Source organism: Bison bison, unplaced genomic scaffold, assembly GCF_000754665.1.
Source record: "Bison bison bison isolate TAMUID 2011002044 unplaced genomic scaffold, Bison_UMD1.0 scf7180017864503, whole genome shotgun sequence".
In the NCBI taxonomy this organism is placed as follows: Eukaryota; Metazoa; Chordata; class Mammalia; order Artiodactyla; family Bovidae; genus Bison; species Bison bison.
The window spans coordinates 4,894,003-4,914,839 of record NW_011495061.1 but is presented as its reverse complement, the minus strand read 5'-3'; the positions used below and the strand labels follow the sequence as shown (position 1 = coordinate 4,914,839).

Below are 20,837 nucleotides of genomic sequence, written 5' to 3'. Positions count from 1 at the left end.
GCTTTGTTGAGTGTGGATCACAATAAACTGTGGAAAATTCTGAAAGAGATGGGAATACCAGACCACCTGATCTGCTTCTTGAGAAATTTGTATGCAGGTCAGGAAGCAACAGTTAGAACTGGACATGGAACAACAGACTGGTTCCAAATAGGAAAAGGAGTTCGTCAAGGCTGTATATTGTCACCCTGTTTATTTAACTTATATGCAGAGTACATCATGAGAAACGCTAGACTGGAAGAAACACAAGCTGGAATCAAGATTGCCAGGAGAAATATCAATAACCTCAGATATGCAGATGACACCACCCTTGTGGCAGAAAGTGAAGAGGAACTCAAAAGCCTCTTGATGAAAGTGAAAGAGGAGAGTGAAAAAGTTGGCTTAAAGTTCAACATTCAGAAAACGAAGATCCTGGCATCCGGTCCCACCACTTCATGGGAAATAGATGGGGAAACAGTGGAAACAGTGTCAGACTTTATTTTTTGGGGCTCCAAAATCACTGCAGATGGTGACTGCAGCCATGAAATTAAAAGACGCTTACTCCTTGGAAGGAAAGTTATGACCAACCTACATAGCATGTTCAAAAGCAGAGACATTACTTTGCCAACAAAGGTTCGTCAAGTCAGCCTAGTAGCGTATTTTTCTCTCATTGAGGCAAGTGCTCTAGCATGTTTTCTTTTGATGACATTACTGCAGAGAAAAGTGGCTTGTAGTAATGGAGTAATGTAAGTAATGGTGAAACTGCTTGAGGATAGGGAATCGGGGCAGTGAGGTGTACTGTGAAAGAATCTGAAGGCGGAGACTTCTGGAGTCTTGTCCCAGAACTGACATTAAATCATTCTGGGACCTCAGACAATCACTTGCTCTGTTCTGGGCCCTAGTTTTCCCATTTATAAAATCAAAACATTGAACTAACATCTCTGGTTCCCATCTGTGCAGTTCCAGAATCAACTCCTAGAGTAATTATCTGTTGCTATTGAACTTCCTATTCTAGAGTCCAGACAGATCATAGTAATGTTTATGTTCATCGCCTAGGAGTATTTGCTACTAACTAGCTGGATTGTCTGCTGTTTCTAAGCAGAGCACAGACTGTGACTTCTGACCAAGAAAAACGATTGCTGCATCAGCTCCGAGAAATCACCAGGGTCATGAAAGAAGGAAAATTCATTGATAGATCCACTCCAGAGAAAGAAGCTGAGGAGGCCCCTTATATGGAAGACTGGGAAGGTAAACAGTGTTTTCTTATTTCTTTGTTAACCATCAGTCCAGAAAAGAGACCAACAGACTTTTTAAAATAAGCTTTATTACTGAGTTATAAGATATACACAGTTCATCAATTTTAAGTGTATGGTTGGATAAGTTTTGACAGATATATAGAGTTGTATAATCATATCACAGTCATGAAATAGTCATGATACTTCCATCGTCGCAGAAAGTTACCATTGCCTTTGCTGCTAATCCCCTTCTGCCCTGGCAACAGCTGAACTGCTTTCTGTCCCTCTAGCTTTACCTTTTCCGTATAAACGGGTCATCCTGCACATGTTCTTTTGTATTCTGGCTTCACTGATTTAGTGTAATGCTTCTGAGCTTCATGTGTTGAGTGTATTAGCAGTTCTTTCTTCTAATTGCAGAGTAGTGTTCTGTTGTCTGGGTAGAGTTTGTTTCTCCATTCACCAGTTTAGGAACTTTTGGGCTGCCAACTTTGAGCTATTATGAATCAAGCTGCTGTGAACTTTTGCATACACATTTTTATTGGAACATATATTTGTATTTATTTTGGTATATCTCTAAGAATGAAATTTTTGGGTTTTATATGTATGTGTTCAACTTTGGAAAGTAGGTTGATTATTCTAAAATTGTTCTAAAATTTTGCTTTCCCATTTTGCAGTGTATGAGAATTGCAGTCACTCCACATCCCTGGTATCACTTGGCATCATCAGTCTTTTTAATTTTAGCTATCTACTGAGTGTGTAGTGGTGTCTAGCTTGTGACTGTGGTATGAGTTTCCCTGGCAACTAGTGGTGGTGAACATCTTTCAGTACTTATTTGTCGTCTGTGTGTCTTTGGTGAAGTGTTCGTTCACACTGTGTGCCACTTTCTTGAGTTGGTCATATTTGTATTGAGTTGCAAGAGTTTCTTCTATATTCTGGATATAAGTTGTCAGTTATGAATTTTGCAAATATTTTCTCTTGATTTGTGATTTGCCTTTTAATTTCCTTAGTGGCATCTTTCAAAGACCAGAAGTTTTTTTTTTTTTTTTTCATTTTGATGGAGTGCAGTTTATCATTTTCTCTTTTATGATTCACTTTATTTGTGACCTTTTAAGAAATCCTTGCCTTACTCAAAGTTACCTAAGTCTTCTGCCTTCTTCTAGAATTGTATGGTTTTAGCTCTTACATTTAGGCCTATGATCTGTTTTTTAGTTTTTATATATGGTGTGCAGTATCAGGATGAGGTTAATATTTTTCCATATTGATATTCTATTGTTCCAGTTTATTTTGTTATATTTAATTATCTTGGTGTGTTGGTTGGAAATCAACCAACCCTTCCCTTTTGGAAAATGGAAAAATCATTTAACCACATATAGGTGGGTGTATTCTGGATTTTCTGTTCTGTTTCATTGATCTTTGTGTGTATACTTATACTGATATCACAGTGTCTTTATATTGTCTTGAAATCTGGTAAGGCAAGTTCTTCAGCTGTTTTTTTCCAAAATCATTTTTGTAATTCTGGGCCCTTCACATTTTCATATAAATTTAAAATCAGTATGTTCAGTCGCTCAGTCATGTCCGATTCTTTGTGACCCCATGGGCTGCAGCACACCAGGCCTCCCTGTCCATCACCAACTCCTGGAGTTTACCCAAACTCATGTCCATCGAGTCAGTGATGCCATCCAGCCATCCTCTGTCGTCCCCTTCTCCTCCCGCTTTCAGTCTTTCCCAGTATCAGGGTCTTTTCCAATGAGTCACCTCTTCGCATCAGGTGGCCAAAGTATTGGAGTTTCAGCTTCAACATCAGTCCTTCCAATGAATATTCAGGACTGATTTCCTTTAAGATTGTCTGGTTGGATCTCCTTGCAATCCAAGGGACTCTCAAGAGTCTTCTCCAACACCACAGTTCAAAAGCATCAATTCTTCAGTGCTCAGCCTTCTTCACAGTCCAACTCTCACATCCATACATGACCACAGGAAAAAACCATAGCCTTGACTAGACGAACCTTTGTTGGCAAAGTAATGTCTCTGCTTTTGAACATCCTATGTAGGTTGGTCATAACTTTCCTTCCAAGGAGTAAGCGTCTTTTAATTTCATGGCTGCAGTCACCATCTGCAGTGATTTTGGAGCCCCCAAAAATAAAGTCAGCCACTGTTTCCACTGTTTCTCCGTCTATTTGCCATGAAGTGATGGGACCAGATGCCATGATCTTCGTTTTCTCAATGTTGAGCTTTAAGCCAACTTTTTCACTCTCCTCTTTCACTTTCATCAAGGGGCTCTATGTTACTTTCTACAAAAAAAAAGCCTGATGGGATTTTGATTGGCATTGTATTGATTCTTTAGATCAGTTTGGAAAAGTTGACATTATAACGATAAATCCATTAACATTTTTATCTTTCCATTTTTAGATCTTGAGTTTCTCAGCAGTGTTTTATAGTTTTCAGTATTTAGGTCTTATACATGTTTTGTAAATTTATCCTTAATGTTCATATTTTTGATATCATAAGTGATATTTAAAATTTTTTAAATTGCTTATTGCTATCTGCATAGAAACACTATTTTTGTTTTCTGATCTTGTATCCTGTGACTTTCTTAAACACAAAGTAGCTTCCTTTTTTTTTTCTTCAGATTTTTTAAGATTCAATTTCTTTAAACTTGCTATGTAGACAGTCTCAAATTATTTATATAAGACAGTTTTACTTCTTTTTGCTATATAGGTCTTTTCTTTTTCTTGGCTTACTGCACTGGCTAGAACCTCTTTGCACAATATTGAACAGAAGTGGCGAAAACAAACATCCTTGCTTTCCTGATATTAGGTAGAAAGTGCTCACACATTCTCCATTAATATGATGTGAGCTCTTGGTTTATCATGGATGTTCTTTTTCAGTTGAGGAAGCTTCCTTCTAGTTTTACTTTGCTGAGAGTTTTTCATAATGTATGGGTGTTAAGATTTTATGAATGCTTTTTGTTAATCATATGAACTGATCATATTATTTTTCTGTTTTGGTGACTTAAGTTAGTGAATTATGCTGATTTCTTTTGTAAAGAAGAGTTTGTGTAGGATTACTTGTTTGTTCCTTAAATGTCTGGCAGATTTCTCCAGTGATACCATCTGGGCCTGGAGTTTTCTTTGTGGCAAGACTTATATGACTGAATTTAATTTCTTAACATGAATTGCACTGTATCAGTTTATTTCTTCTTGAGTGAACTTTGATAGATTGTATCTTTCAATGAGTTTACATATTTTATTCTCATTATCAAATTTATTAGTATAAAATTATTTATAATATTCCCTTATTTATTTAACATGTGTAAGGTCTATAAGGATGTGTCCTATTCTTCTCCTGATATAGGTAATTGGGCCTTTGTGTAATTTTTTTTTCCTGATTAGACTCATCAGAGGTTTATCAACACTGTTGATCTTTTCAAGAACTATACTGTGGTTTGGGTTTTTTATTTCCTATTTCATTGATTTCTATGGCTCACTTAGGGTTTGACATTCTTTTTCTAGTTTCTCAAGGTGGAAGCTTAGATCCTTGATCTATTTTTGGCCATTGTTTCATTAATGAGATAGTTCTCTTGAGCTTCTGTGCTGTCTTGATTCTCTGGTTGCATGTTTGTTAGATTTTTTTATATTGTTGCACAGATCACATATGGCCTCTTTTTTTTTTTTTCTCTTCAGTCTTTTGTTTCCACCATGCTTGATTTTGGATCATTTTCCTATGTCTTCAGCTTTATTAATCTTTTTTCCCAGTATATAATCTGCTCTTAGTCTCATTCAGTGTGTTTTTAATCTCAGATATTGTATTTTCATCTCTAGAAGTTCTGTTTGGGTTTTTTTATGTCTTTCATCTCTCTCATATATTCATATTTTCTTCCACCTTCTTGAACATATGAGACATGTTTATAACAGCTTTCTTAACAGACTTGACTGCTGATCTTATTTTCTGTGTCATTTCTAGCTCTCTTTCTAGTTATTGATATTTTCTCCTTGTTATGGGTCCTCATTTCCTGCCCTTTATGCATGCCTGGTAAATTTTGATTGGATGATGGGTATTGTGAGTTTTACATTGTGGAATGCTAGATTTTGTCTTGGTACTTTAGTGTTGGACTTCTTTCTAATACACAGTTAAGTTACCAGAAATCAGTTGGATCCTTCAGTGCTTGTTTTTAAGGTTGCACCCCACTCCAGTACTCTTGCCTGGAAAATCCCATGGACGGAGGAGCCTGGTAGGCTGCAGTCCATGGGGTTGCTAACAGTTGGACACGACTGAGCGACTTCACTTTCACTTTTCACCTTCATGCATTGGAGGAGGAAATGGCAACCCACTCCAGTGTTCTTGCCTGGAGAATCCCAGGGACAGCGGGGCCTGGTGGGCTGCTGTCTATGGGGTTGCACAGAGTTGGACACGACTGAAGCGACTTACCAGCAGTAGCAGCAGCAGCAAAGTGGGTCCAAAGCAACCTTTATTCTGTGGCTAATTTAGCCCTGTTAGTAAAGTAGCATCTTTCACTGGACTCTGCGTGATGCTTCACAAGGTCTTTCCACTTTGGCTAGTAAGGACATGAACTGTTCCCAGCTGTGTGTGAGCTCCAGGAATTTATAGGCCTAATCCTTTAGCATTTCTTTTCCTGGCCCTGGTTGGTTTTATCCCATATATGCACAGATCCGAACACAGTTAAAAATATTAGGAGTTCCCTCTATAGATCTCTGGAGCTCTCTTTGCGTAACTCCTTTCCTTCCAGTATTTTTCCCTATATATTCTCACTGCTCCGGTCTCCCTGACTTTGTGTTCCAAGCTCAGTGAGACACTGGGCCCTGCTTCCCTTTTCTCAGGATCCATGACTACTTTTGTTATTAATGTTTGAAAATTGGCTCTTCATAGATTTCATTTGATTTTCTAGTTGTTTAACGGGGGAATCCTCATGCCTTCATTATTGCCAGAGCAGAAGTAAGAGCGTACATATTAACATCAGAATAACCCTAGGTATATTAAATAGTAAAGGATGGAGGGGAGGAACCTTAAAAACTAGAAAAAAATAGTTGTGAATAGGTATTTGCTCTTAGCAGGAAAAAATTTCTTGAGCATAAAAGCAGTGCAAGATCTGTTCATCATAAAAACAGAAGTTAGGACTAGAGGGGAATTTCTTCAGCTTGATAAAGAGAATCTATGAAACCTACAGTTAATGTTACATTTAATGGTGAACAGTGAGTGCTTTCTCCCGAAGACTGGGAACAGGCAAGGATGACTACTTTTATTCAGCATGGTGCTGAAAGTTCTAGGTAGTACAGGAAGGAAAGGAAAGGAAATAAAAGGCCTGCTTGCAGGTCACATGATGGTCTGATAGAAAACCCTGAGGAATCTATTTTAAAAGCTAAAACTGATAAATGAGTTCAGCAAGGTAGATAAACATACAGAAATCAGTTGTATTTCTGTACACTAGAATGAATGTGCTGGCATCAAAATGAAAACTTTGTAATCATTCGAAAAAATGAATGACTTAGGTATAAATTTCACAAAACATGTACAGGATTTGCATGCTGAAAAACCATACAACACTGATGAAAAAATCAAAGATCTATTAATAAATAAGTGGGGAGACATACTGTGTTTTTCTCACTTGCATTCATTTCACATGCTAGCAACGTGATGCTCAAAATCCTTCAAGTTAAGCTTCAACAGTATGTGAACAAAGAACTTCCAGAAGTACAAACTGGATTTAGAAAAGGGAGGGGAACCAGAGGTCAAATTGCCAACATCCACTGGATCATAGAAAAAGCAAGAGAATTCCAGAAAAACACCTACTTCTGCTTCATTGACTACACTAAAGCCTTTGTGTGGATCACAACAAACTGTGGAAAATTCTTAAAGAGATGGGAATACCAGACCATCTTACCTGCGGCTCTTGAGAAACCTGTATGCAGGTCAGGAAGCAACAGTTAGAACTGGACATGGAACAATGGATTGGTTCAGAATTGGGAAGGGAGTATGTCAAGGCTATATATTGCCATCCTGCTTATTTAACTTATATGCAGAGTACATCATGAAAAATGGCGTGCTGGATGAAGCACAAACTGGAATCAAGATTGCCAGGAGAAATATCAGTAACCTCAGATATGCAGATAACACCACCTTTATGGCAGAAAGTGAAGAGAAACTAAAGAGCCTCTTGATGAAGGTGAAAGAGGAGAGTGAAAAAGCTGAGTTGAAACTCAGCACTCAAAAAACTAAGATCATGGCATCCTATCCCATCACTTTATGGCAAATAGAAGGGAAAACAGTGGAAAGTGACAGACTTTATCTTCTTTGGCTCTAGAATCTCTGCAGATGGTGACTGCAGGCATGAAATTAAAAGATGCTTGCTCCTTGGAAGAAAAGCTATGACAGACCTAGACAGCATATTAAAAAATCAGAGACATTTCTTTGCTGACAAGTCTGTATAGTCAAAGCTATGGTTTTTGCAGTAGTCACATACAGATGTGAAAGTTGGACCGTAAAGAGGGCTGAGCACCAAAGAATTGATGCCTCTGATCTGTGGCGTTGGAGAAGATTTTTGTGAGTCCTTTTGGACTGCAGGGCTTCCCTGGTGGCTCAGATGGCAAAGCATCTGCCTGCAATGTGGGAGACCCAGGTTTGATCCCTGGGCTGGGAAGATCCCCTGGAGAAGGAAATGGCAACCTCTTCCAGAATTCTTGCCTGGAAAATCCCATGGACAGAGGAGCTGGTAGGCTATAGTCCATGGGGTCCCAAAGAGTTGGACATGACTGAGCGACTTCACTTTCACTTTGGACTGCAAGGAGATCAAATCAGTCAATTCTAAAGGAAATCAATCCTGAATATTCATTGAAAGGACTGATTCTGAAGCTGAAGCTCTGATACTTTGGCCACGTGATGTGAAGAGCCAACTCATTTGAAAGACTGTTGGCTGGGAAAGATTGTAGCAATAAAAAGGAATGGACTACTGATAAATGCAGCAATTTGGATGAATTTCCAGATTATGTTGAATTTAAAAAAAACCTAATTGTAAAAGGTTATTATGTAATGTGATTCTATTTATATAACAGTCTTGAAATGGCAAAATTATAGAAATGAAACTTGCCAGAGGTTAAGGAGGGAATTAGGGGCAGGAGGGAGTAGATGTGGCCATTAAAGGGCAATATAAGGGATCCTTGTGATAGAAATGTTCCTGTATACTGACTATATCAGTATTAACATCCTGGTTGTGACATTATAGTGTATAGTTTTGTAAGGTGTTATCACTAGAAAAAACTAGATAGAGAGTACATGGGGTTTCTGTATTTCTTATAACTACACATGAATCTACAATTAACACAAAATTTAAAAAACTAATTAAAAAACAATGCAAGAAATTATAAGGGAGAGGATAGTATAACATAAAACTTATATGGTATACATAAAATTTTTACTTTCTGTAGATCAGACAAGGTCGAAAAGTTTTCAGAACCAACACTAAATTGGAAAAATATCTGTAACAAATACGACTGGTAATCAGCAAAGAAGCTGATATCTTTAATATATAAAAAGTTCTACAACTAATTTAGGAAACACTGATATCCACCTAGCTATGCGGTGCACAAAAGAAAAAAATTCAACTGGCTCACAAAACAGAAGAAAAATTATTTCATTCTCAGTAGTAATCAATGAAATGAAAAATGGAGTTATTTATTTTCTTCCAAATTACAAATCTTCATTATATAACATGTTCCCAAATAAGGTAAAATTATTCTTATTTATTTTCTACCTACTACTTAGGTTTTGTTGAAACTATATAGAGTTTAAGCTCCAAATGATTTGTGTAGCTTTTAAAGATATTAGCCTTTTCTAAGAATTTAACAATGTCATTAAATTTCTAACCACATTATTAATAATTATTTTACATTGATAATTCTTACAGATTTCATCTTTTACCACTTTCTTGTATACAGTATCTTCTTTCTTTAATTTGAACTTTTGGTTAATTTTTGTATGTCAGAATACTTCCTTAAGGCCCTCCCCCAGCTCCCCCAAAATAGAAGGGTATGCTTTCTAAGTATTGGACTTAACCATTTTTCATCTTGATACAAGTAATTTTTTGGATGGATATAAAATTATATGATCATTTTTTGCCTTATAAGTTTTCCCTTATAAGTCTGAAAACATTGCTTCATTCTCTACTTTCATTTGATGTTGAAAATGATAACTCTTATCCCAGTCTTATTCTTTTTCTCAATGGGCATCCTGTTTTTGGTTAGCTAGTATCTTTTTCTGTCTGGAAATTCGTATTCTTTTTATATTTAAAAGTTTGAATTTGTACAAGTTCATCAGCATATATCTGACTATGTATTAATGTATGGATTTTTCAAAGTATTTTTACCTAGCATTTATCCATCTGAAGACTTGGGACTTTTTTTCAACTCAAGAATATTTTCTTATAATTTCTTTGATTATTGCTCCCATTTAATCTACTGTGCCCTCTCACTGTAGAATTGTAGTAATTCTAAGATTGGGTCTTGGATAGGTCTTCCGTGCAGCTTATCTTTTTTCTCATAATTTCCATTTCTTTGTCATATTTATCTTTGTCCTAGGAGAATTCTTCACCTTGAACTTCTAATAATATATTAATTTGGTTCTCAGTCATGTCTATTTCAACCTACTCTTTTCTTCCTTATTCAGGTTAATTTTTTTTTTTTTTTGCAATTAGGATTTTCAGTTTCTGACAGCTCTTTCTTATATTCTGTTTGCTCCTTTTTTTATACTGAAGCCTGATTGGTTTTATACATAATAACCAGTTGAATATTACTGGAAATGTCAGTTAAAAGCTGACTGACCTTAACTCCTGTTTCCTGCATTGACTTTTTTAAGGGGCTCTTTACATGGTTTCAGAGAAGGCAATGGCACTCCACTCCAGTACTCTTGCCTGGAAAATCCCATGGACGGAGGAGCCTGGTAGGCTGCAGTCCATGGGGTTGCTAAGAGTCGGACACGACTGAGCGACTTGACTTTCACTTTTCACTTTCATGCATTGGAGGAGGAAATGGCAACCCACTCCAGTGTTCTTGCCTGGAGAATCCCAGGGACGGGGGAGCCTGGTGGGCTGCCGTCTATGGGGTCGCACAGAGTTGGGCACGACTGAAGCGACTTAGCAGTTGCAGTTACATAGTTTGCTTAGTTTGGTTCCCATTTTGAACTGCGGACTTCCTCGTAGGACCAGTGAGTTTTTGTTTCTTGCTTATGTTTTAAGTTCTTGCATAATCAGTACGTTGGCTGATATGGGCTACTCAAGTAGTTATGAGAGTCACTGTTTGATTTTCTTCAGCAGGCTTCCCCATCATAAACCAAGGCAGATAGTCAAGAAATTCCAACATAAGCTTTGTTCTTGGTGTAGGGAGAAGGCAGAAACATGCCAGAAAACAGACTTCACTCTTAAGCATTCAGTGGCTAGGAGCTAACTAGAAGTGGACCTCCCCAGCCTCTGCCTTTGACCAAAAGGACTGTGAGGACCTTGGGTAGCTAAGCTCCAGTTCACCCAGCATACTGTCCACAGTAAGTTAAACCTGGGAACTATCAGACTGCATTGGTGAGATTCTTGACACACTACTGTAGTGCTGGTGAGGATGCGAGAAGATGGAGTTTTTTTTATCACTGGTAGGACTAAAAATTTATACCATTCTTCTGGAAAGTAATCTGGCAGAGTATAAAACAGGCTTTTAAAATGTCCATCCCGTTTGGTCTAGTTTTCATATTTCTAAAAGTCTATCTTAAAAAAATAGGGAAATGGACATGGATTTATATTCAGAGATCTTAACTAATATGAAACTTATAATGGAAAATTGGAAAGAATCTGAATGTCTTACAGAAGGGGCATGGTAAATCATGTCAGTTATGTAGCTGTATGATGGGATATTTTGCAGCCAACTTTTAAATGCCTAATAATATGAAGAAGTACTCATTATATAATGTTGAAGGAAAAGAATCTGGGTACAATATTTTATGTACAGTATGATCCCTCTTTGTTAAAAAAGAGAAAAATATATGTTATCACTTGCAGTGATAAAAAGGCCAGAGGTGGTACAACACATTGTTATCAGTGATGGGATTCTAGGTGATTTGTTTTCTTTTTTAAAACTTGTCTGGGTTTTTCAGATTTTCTACAATAAGCCTGTGTGACTTTGTTTTTTCCCTCTTGATCATAAATGTTGTAAAAATGTGTCTCCACACTCTGCATGGCACCAAAAAAGACCCCTACTTTTCAGAATTTGTAGGCAAAAAAAAAAAATGGTTTATGTTAGGGTTCAATTTGCCAATTATCATAATGTGCAAATGGGTTTTGGATTCTCTGGCTTTCATGTTGTACGGTGAGCACGGCTGCTGTTGCCAACAGCGGCATATGAGCTCCAGCCGGCCCATCTGCTGCTTAGGCTCGGCTTGGCTGACACAGATTTATTTCATTTCATTCTTTAATTTGGCAACATTTTCTCTTTTCTCATTATCATTGCTGGGATTCATTTTGTTTACCAGTTTGCTGTTTTCTTTTGTTCCCTGTCGTGAAGACGAAGAAGCCAACAATGGGAATTCTGTCTTCTCAAAATGCAGTCCTTGTCCTTGGGGATCTTGGGCATGTCTTGCTAAAGTGCTCTCTATTTCTGACACTTGCAAGCCATTTCTATTGTTTTGATTAGTAGAAGGCTTTGTGGTATATTTTTCAAAGAGCTCAACATTCCTTTCCTCCTCCCCCTACCTCCCACCCCGCCCCTGGGAAGCTTTGGAAATGGTTCCAGATAGAAATTATAAACATTAGCCTTGAGCTATGCTTTCTCCATCTGGTGTTTGGCACTTTTTTTTTTTTAAACTGAGGATCATGTTGTTTGTTTAATCTTCATCACTACTGCAGAAGCTTGAGGTGTGAGACTTACACTCTGCCCCAAGCAACCTGCACTTGAGAAGGGATTTTCAGCTGAATTGGTTTGTACTTCATAGAGCTGGTGGACAGTCAGCCGGATCGCCAAGAATTTGCTCAAGTGAAACTTGAGAACTGTTAGTCATCTTAGAAATTTCTTGAATGGATTTGTTGGGATAGGATGGCTGCTGCCTTGAGAAGCCTCTTTGAGCCTGACACTGTTTATTTGGAAGAGACATTCTTTGTAAGACTTTGTGCTACTTTTTTCTCTAGGTTATCCCGAAGAGACTTATCCAATTTATGACCTTTCAGATTGCATCAAGCATAGGCAAGAAACAATCCTGGTGGATTACCCTGACTCAAAAGAGCCCTCTGCTGAAGAAATAGCTGAAAGAATGGGAATGCTAGAAGAGGAAGAATCAGACCATGTGGGTTGGGCAATGCCTACTGAGCCCAGAGCTCAGGAAGATAATTCTGTTACCTCATGTGACCCAGAGCCAGAACCATGTTCCTGCTGGTCTCCTGAAGAAGAGGATCCCGCCGTCTTGGCAGAGAATGCTGGATTTGGTGCCAACAGTTACAGTGAGCAGGAGGAAACCACCGATGAAGTGTGGCCCTACGACTTGAGAGGTGAAGGGTCAGGCATCAGTGCACATAAAGCGGATCCAGGCGGCATGCTGAGGAAGCGGCATCCCCAGGGTTTAGAGTGAGAACGGTCAGTCCAGGACCATTACTGTTGTCCCAAGGTGACCTTTCTCTCCTCTCTGATTTTATCCTTGGCCCTGTGCCCTGTACTTCATTGTGCGTGATTAAGTATCATAGGCAATCAGGCCACTGCCATGGATATCATGTATCCTTCCTGGTGCTTGCACACCTGTCACCTTATAAAACATCATAGAAATTAGTATGAACACAAGACAACCTCCCTCTTTCTCTTCCTTCTTTGCTCCATCAGAGATTCGATCCACTGAGTAATTTTTGATCTATCATAATTACAGATGGGACCACTCAGGGCAGAGGTCTGACTCTCCATGTTAGAAGTAACAGATGGTTTACCTGTGATGGACATCAAATTACACATGATGAGGACTTAAGGTTGCAAGAGTGAAGATTTCAGAGTCTAGGGTGCTTTATTCTGTGGGCCTTGAGCAGGTTAGTGGTCTGCTGGGTTCAAGGAGGAGAACATTTTGTTTGTGGGGATGGTGGGGCCAGAGTGGGGACTCTTGCCTGAGCTGAAGCCCCTTACAGCGAGGGCCTTTTGCAGAGCCCCGAGGCTGCCTCAAACCTCCTTTTCTCCGGCATAGAAGACTCTCACTGACCTGAGAATGAGCCCAGAGGCTTGCTAGTAATAGTAGTAGTAGTGTTAGACACTCAGTTGTGTCTGACTCTCTGTGACCCCATGGACTATAGCCTGCCAGGCTCGTCTGTCCATAGAAATCTCCAGGCAATAATACTGGAGTGGGTGGCCATTTCCTTCTCCAGGGACAGGCCGGGAAACAGTTTTTCTCTAATAATGCCTGGATCTTTAGCTTCCTTTGTCCTTGTTCTGCTTAACAGAACTGCCAAACATAGAAGCACCTTCATACCTCTGGTCTTGTGTGGCTAGAGGAAGCTTGAGATAGAGACTTTAGTCCTTACCCTGTGGAGCCAAGGTTTGACGCTTCAGGAAAGGCTGCTGAAGCGTGGAAGTCCTGCCATGAGATGCTCACGGGGCCGAGGGGCAGCTGACGGAGAGTAAACCCACGCACTGACAGGTAGTCCTTGCTTAGATGCTGTTTCTGAATGTTGTGCCCTCTGGGAAATTTGTTCTTACAACAAATTAAAACAGAAACGAGGAGGATTGAACTTGTAGACCACGTGCTGTCCTTGGTCTAAGGACTTTGGACCCAAGCTATTGGGTCCCTATATTGTAGGGACCCAATATAGTAGTGCCTGGGAACAGACCATGTGTTCCATATTTGGATCTGAGTCTATTGAGAAAGTTGGGCAAAGTGGGAGGTATTAGGACAGGGAGGACTGTGACCAGACCCAAAGCCTAATTTCTGAGCTGCCATCTGTCATGTGTCTCCTTGAGGTAAGATGTATTCTGTATAGTAAGGATGAGTGCATTCAGTTTATTGGTAAGACCTGAGAGTTTCAAGAGGACATATTCCCAAGGACCACGAAATGTGGGAGACTTGAAAACTAAGACATCATGTAAAGGTGGACCTGGCTTTTAGAGTTCCACTATGCCTGGACTGAGTCAGAGGCCAAGGAAATATTTAATACCTGTTAAATCACACATAAGCACACACTGCTGTCACAGGTATGGGACCATATTAAGATCATGTGTCAGCTGCAGCTGTGCATTTTTTGTTAATGACTACAGAGAAAAGTCAAGGAAGACTGAGTCCATAGGAAGCATATTGTGTCTGTCTCTGTGTGGAACATTGGATTCACTTGTAAAGAAAGGAGTTTAAAATGTCCTGAGAACAATCTAGATGTAATATAATGCTGAAGGTGAAAAATAACATAGGTGCTCTTTCCTGTTTCGATAAATTATTTGCCGTGTTCTCTGTCTCCATTCACAGTGGGGGGCTGATTTATGAGGAGAGTTCTGGGCCTCTGGTTCAAGTTTCTTTTTTGCCTTAGGATATGATTCCCTTATTAGAGGTGGATATTTGTTTCCTTCTGCTTATTCTCTCATTTATTCATCTTGCAGACCACTGCTCAATTCCTGCCTTTGAAAAAAAAAAAAAAAACAGTTGAATATGAGAGCCTTATCCAGTTTATTTTTTAAAATGAACTGTGAACTGTAAAGGGGCTCAAGATGGTGAGTTCTGCAGGCAGAGAAATATTGGTCACGGTCCCATACTCGTCTGTCCTGGTTGTAGAATCTGGCCAGCTCCTTAACCCCAGGAACTTTGGCTTCCTCATTGCTAAAGCTGGGGAGTCAGAGTCCAGGTCTTACAGGGTATGAGGATTAAATCACAGTCACGGAGATTAAGTGAAATCATCATTGCCTATAAAGCAACATTGGTCCTGTCTCATGTAGGATGACCACTCAGCAAGCGGTGGCTACTTTATTGTGCAAGATTTTATGCTGTAATTGCGATACGGACCCAAATCCATGTGAGCACAGAGGAGGAAAAGGTCACTTTTGCTAAAGGACTTCCAAGAAACTCCACCCTCGGAGATGGGTCTTGAGGGATGCTACGAACTTCTCCAGATGTGCAAGGAAGAGAAAGGATACAGTTGGCAGAGTGAGTGGTGGTAGAGCAGTGGGTGTGAGAGTAGATGGATGTTCAGGTATTTTGGTATTTGAGGCTGGTATGTAAGGTGTCACATAACCAGCTCTTTATTTGGAATGTTCATCTCTGGGGGCAGTTGGCTTGTAGAAACAGTTCTGCCCCAAGTACTGAGACCTCATGATGATTCTTGCTGCCCTGATTCTTGGTGGGCTTATATAACAGGAAACCATTTATGTATTTATATTTTAAAAAATTTACTCTTCAGTCATTTCAGATTAGGCAGTTCTTTTTGGATTTTTCAGAATTATGTTATTCTTCAGGGATGAGATTATATGTATATATACAGTCCAGGATGACCAAAGTCATGGGCCTGGTTTTTGTCATCTCTCTTCTCCTGGTCTTCATTTCTCCAGAACTGATCTGGGTTGAGAACTGGATCAGCCCCCTGGCACTAGGTCTGCAGTGACTCCTGGGCACCGTGGCAGAGCACAGAGTCACACCTCTGGGGTCAGAGAGTTGGCCTAGGAGATAACTGCATCACGCAGGGCCACGCTTAGTAACTCAGGTGGGTGATCTGGCCTGGAGGGGCCCTTTCCTGGTCAGACCAGGCGCACAAGGAGAGCACCTCCCGAGCTCCAGGACTAGTGCTGTGGGAGCTCGGGAGCCAGGGTCAGAGAGCTGCAGTGAGGAGCGGAGGCCCGTGTGGGCTCTCGAAGAGCTGCCTGTGAGCACCCCATGCACCTTCCATGGCCTGGAAGTTCATCCAGCAACTTATAGTCCAAACTGGGACACTTTAGGAAAAGGGAGCTTTAATAATAATTACACCAGGATAATAGCTGTCAACCAGGACTCTCCATGGACCCTGTCCAGAGCTGTTAAAGAGATCATGTTTAACCTGATCACTAAACCACAAAACCATCTTCCCTTTTTTCATAGTAGTGTCCTGCATATGCTATTTCCCAGAGGCAAGCCATGGAGAGAGGCCACAGTCCAGGTAGGTTCTTGATCTGGGGTAATAAACCAACACTACTCATTACCACATTGAATTCCCTCAACCCAGAGTACATTCCAGAGGAAAGTCGAACACTTCAGCTACCCAGAAAGGAGAAAAACAAAGTGTCACAGACTTTGCCTTGATGATTTTCATACAAATCTTTCTAAAATGTACCTAACGTTAGGTTTTTCCTTTCCCATTTTCTTATACAAATTAAATAGGCCAAATTTCTTTATCTTAGACTACTCCTTAACTTCTCTAAGTACCAGTTTCCTCAGTTTTGAATTGAGTAGCTCTCCAATTTTGAATTGGGAAGCTCTCCCCTTGCAGAGCTGTTGGGATGAAATGAGATGGTATATATAGCATCTGTCCAGGGTAGCCAGTGCTGGGTGCTCAGGCCAGTGCCATCAACAGCATAGCACTCACCAAGTTCCTGTGCTGCCAGGCAGTTGGACTTGATGCTCCAAGGCTATCCTGACTGCCAGGAATGGCCCAGATCCCAGGTCCTGCAGTCACTGGGTGACTTCAGTTTTGACCTCCCCATGTAGGACCAGACCTGTAGCTGTCAGGCATAACTGCAGCCTCCCTTGCTCTTGACTTCAGATCTGCCACAGGCTGAAAAGAAAAGCATGTAGCATGTCCAGGTTCTGTTCAAACAGGTTGGGCTGCTCTGCATATGGCTAGAGGAACCCAGTGGCTAGGGCTTCATGTTATTTCTACCACTTTGGCCTTCCCTGCCTTTTTTCAGCTCCACAGCCCTGCGTGTGTTCCTCTGGGCCAGGCCCACAGGGTTTACTCAGAAGCAGCAGCCTGCTCTTCCAGCTGGCACAGCTGAGCCTGCAAAGGATGCGCTAACTTAGTACTTCCTGTCCTTGCCCTTCCCAGCCTGTGTGTGTGGGTTCTGACCATCTTTAAACTTGAGGAGCACAGCCAGAAGGAAGACAGTTTCCTCCCACAGGTGACTGTTTCCAAACCAGCTATGATCCCCTTGTTACCACCACCCTCCTGCCCTCCCCTGAGGCTCTTAGGGCAGAAGGAATGAATGATGTAGAAAAAAACTTCTAGGTAAAGAAACATGTTTTCTCTTTCATAGGGGGAAAAAAAGTGCACAGCAGTGTTGAAACAGTTCAAGTTTAATTTGTTGATATATGGTTTGTACTTAGACAAACATTAAAGTTCTACAACATACATAATGTCAACATGGGAAAATACCACCTTTGTCATTGCACATACCAATAAATAAATACATTTGCTCCAGAATACCAAAGAGTTTATTCAAAAAATCACTTAATAAAAGCACAGTTTTGCAAGTTTGTCTAAAACTCGATAATTTTGAACAAAAATAAAATGTCTAACCACTCCAAAATAGGAAAAGACAATCTTGTGCAAACAGACATACACATTCTAGGCATTATGCAAACTGGCTAAATGTACGCTCTCAACAAGAGAAGTGTCACCATTCTAAGTCCCCTTTGTCACCAAATGCAGGACTAGGGAGGCCAGAGTTGGGCTTCCCTTTCTATGTCACTCTGTTACTCTCTAGGAAACTCTGGATCTCAGCCTAATCTCCAGCTCTGCCTGGATCTTGAGAGGGAAGCAGGGAGGAACGAGAGAACAGAGGAGGAAAGAGGTGTGACATCTTTCTCAGGAAAGAAAAAAGGCACAGTGATGAGCCAGAAAGTGATGGAGCAAGGACCAACCTTCATTCAGCCCGAATCCTACCGCAAGCTGTGACAGTCTAACCTCCTCATTCTGTGAGAAAACGGATCTAGAAAAACCCCACGGTTTGCTCAAAATCACTCGATTACTAAGTGCTGTAGTGCTTCCTGTAAGAACCAACTTGCTTCTCAACCTGGTTGGAAAATTCAAAAACCAAACCTGTCCTAAAACTTCTGTTGGACTTTTCCCCCCATATCCTGAGATGAAAGAAAACTGCAAAACTAGAGGCATGGAAGGACAGATGACCAGTAAACTCAAAAACAAGAGCCCATAGTTTGGCCTGTTGTGGGGCTGCTCCAGTTCTCCAGGCCAGGGCCCAGGGCAGTGTAGGGTCGCGGCGCTGGGCCCTGAGTGCCAGGGAGTCAGGCCCCCCTTAGCGCTGGGCGTCAGAGCAAGCGGCCTCCTTCAGCTCTCTGGAAACGTGTGCTCTGAGCGCCCCCTGGCATCCTGAGGTGACAGAGCTATCTCAGCTGGGGTAAGGAACGGTAGAGAAGGGAGGGCCAGGGTTCCCACAGGAAGGGAAAGCCAGGGACCCCACCCTGGAGATGGAATTTGTGCTTGCGTTAACAGAGCTGTGGACACGGCCAGCCCACCCACCCCCCTCACCTACTGTAAGGAAAGCACAGGCATCTTAGTTTGAAATCATCACTGGCTTGTTAAGTTCAGAACTACCTCTGAATATATGGTAAATTCATTTAGAGGTAAATGCCCCACTATTTCCAGAGGGAAAAAAAAAGACATCTGCTTCTACAGTTTTGTTCCTTTTTGTCACTGCAGGAGGCGGGCCCCAAAGGTTCTCTTCTAGCCTGTGATGATAACACTCCTTGGCTTTTAACACCTGTCCTCAGCATGGGTCTGAACCTCACATGCTTGTTCTGAATTAGTGTCATGATTTTTAAGGCACATTCAACTAGAATAAGTTCAAATTCATCCAAAGCACGCATGCAACACACCAATTTCTCCAGCTAATGCAGAGTGGAAACTGAAGAACTAAACTTTTCTGGATAGCGTCTTCCCAATAAGAACCTCCGGAGAAGGGGTTGGTACTTTCCCAGGTACGCTTTCTGATCAAAGGGCATGAAATGAAGGAACAAAATCCACAGGTGATCACAGCTACATCCTCATTCCTTTCCTATTCATCCACAGAAATATGATAATAGGAAACCTTGATTGTTCACCGATTGCCCTTGGCCCCAAATACACACAGAGACAAAGAGACAGACACAGAGCACCTTAGAGCCAGAAGGAAAGAAAAGCCAGGACTGGAGAAGAGTTAGGGATGTGAACCTTACTGCTCTGCAGGACTGTGTAGGGGCAGAGATGGGGTGTAGCCCCAGGAGGAGCTGGCAGCAGGAGCAGTTACAGAGGAGCTGCCTAAGGCCCCAGCTACCCAACTCCCGTGGGGCATGCTTGCTCCATCACTAAGTTCCCTGCCCAACCAAGGACCATCTGGGCAGTGGGTATGAAGGGCAAGGACTCTTAACCGTGTGAGAGACTGAGCCCAGGTGGTCTCCAGGGGTTCCAGCAGCTTTAGGAGTCTGGGCCCATGGTTAAACCAGCATCACCCAGAATGGGGTCTTAAAAAAGACCTTGTGAGGCTGGGTCTCCAGCAGGTGATGAGTGCTCTTGCCTGTCACTCAGTACCTAACAGCGTTTTGTCGTTGAGCTACCCTTTGCCACACCCAGGCTGGAACTCTGAGGCCACACTCCCGACCCTAACGAAACACCCGTCAACCCATCCTCTGTGTACTGGAGGAGTAAGCAGGCGACACGTTTTCCATCGTATGTCTAATGAATTCTCCACTCTGCCACCAGGATCCTCCATCTCACAAAGATCCAGAATCAACCTTTCTACCTTAAAATCACTGACCCAGAGAAACAGCTTGACTAGACATTAGGGGTCATCTCGCTTCTGTCATTCCAAATGTCAGCAGGTCTCCAAAGTCAAGACAGGAAGAGCCAAGCTGGGACTATGGAAAGGAGGGGAGCACAAAAGTATTTCCCTGGGAAGCGGGCCTGCTCCAGGACAGAAAGTTCCAGTGCCCTCAAGAAGGTCCCAAGTCAGAGTGGTCTAGGTACCAGACCATGTTAACAACCAGAGATGGATGCCCCAGGTGTGGCCAGGTCCCTGCTAGGGCAGGAGGCCTCGCTTTAAGCACTCAACGCATGAAAACATAGATTCCTAGGAAATGAGAACATCCTAGTTCCACTGAAGTCAAAACAGCTCCACCACCTCACTCAGGGCCTTCCTAACATGTTTGAAGTATGACTCCTAAAAAACCCAACTTCTGTGTAGTCTTTCCAAGCACATCCATCTACTCTGAAGTGAGGAACGACTCTCGCTTACTTTCCATTGATTTCTGATCTCCATCTGGGCCGGCAGCCTCCGTCAGGATGAATGACACATACGCCAAGTGTTCCCAAGTCTGCAGTGTAGATGGTGCCATCCAAGGAGGAGGGTGGCAGAGGGAGAGGTCAGGCCACTCACAACTACCTGTCACACCTGGATATAAAACTGGGCTGCAGCCTTGCTGAAGCCTGCCCGTCGGGGAGGCGGGGGGTGGGGGGGTGGGGGCAGACACAGGCCAGTCCTGATCAGACGGATGTGCAAAATCAGACAGCTTTCAGCAGGGAACTGCCTGGTTTCCCACTGAAATGGCCTCAATCTCACCACCTCTTGACATTTCTAAGTCTGGAATCAGGTGCACGGGCATGCATATTGTGCCCCAGGAAGGCCAGAGACAGCAGTTTTTTGGGAGGAGAGTGGGAACAAGGAAATGAAAGGA

The 20,837-nt window shown here is 41.6% G+C and overlaps 1 protein-coding gene across 3 annotated transcripts in view; it reads left to right on the top strand.

The window, feature by feature from the left end:
* Positions 1 to 17,599, top strand: part of RIC3 (RIC3 acetylcholine receptor chaperone) — a 64,476-nt gene extending 46,877 nt beyond the window's left edge. The window contains exons 5-6 of one of the 3 annotated variants that reach the window (XM_010829295.1): positions 1,079 to 1,224; positions 12,382 to 17,599. In XM_010829295.1, the coding sequence (XP_010827597.1) occupies positions 1,079 to 1,224; positions 12,382 to 12,818 (583 nt within the window). In that variant the 3' untranslated portion in view covers positions 12,819 to 17,599. Of the gene's footprint in view, positions 1 to 1,075; positions 1,225 to 12,381 lie in introns of all 3 variants that reach the window. The other 2 variants (XM_010829296.1, XM_010829294.1) reach the window with 2 other exon arrangements.
* The last annotated feature ends 3,238 nt before the right edge of the window (positions 17,600 to 20,837 follow it).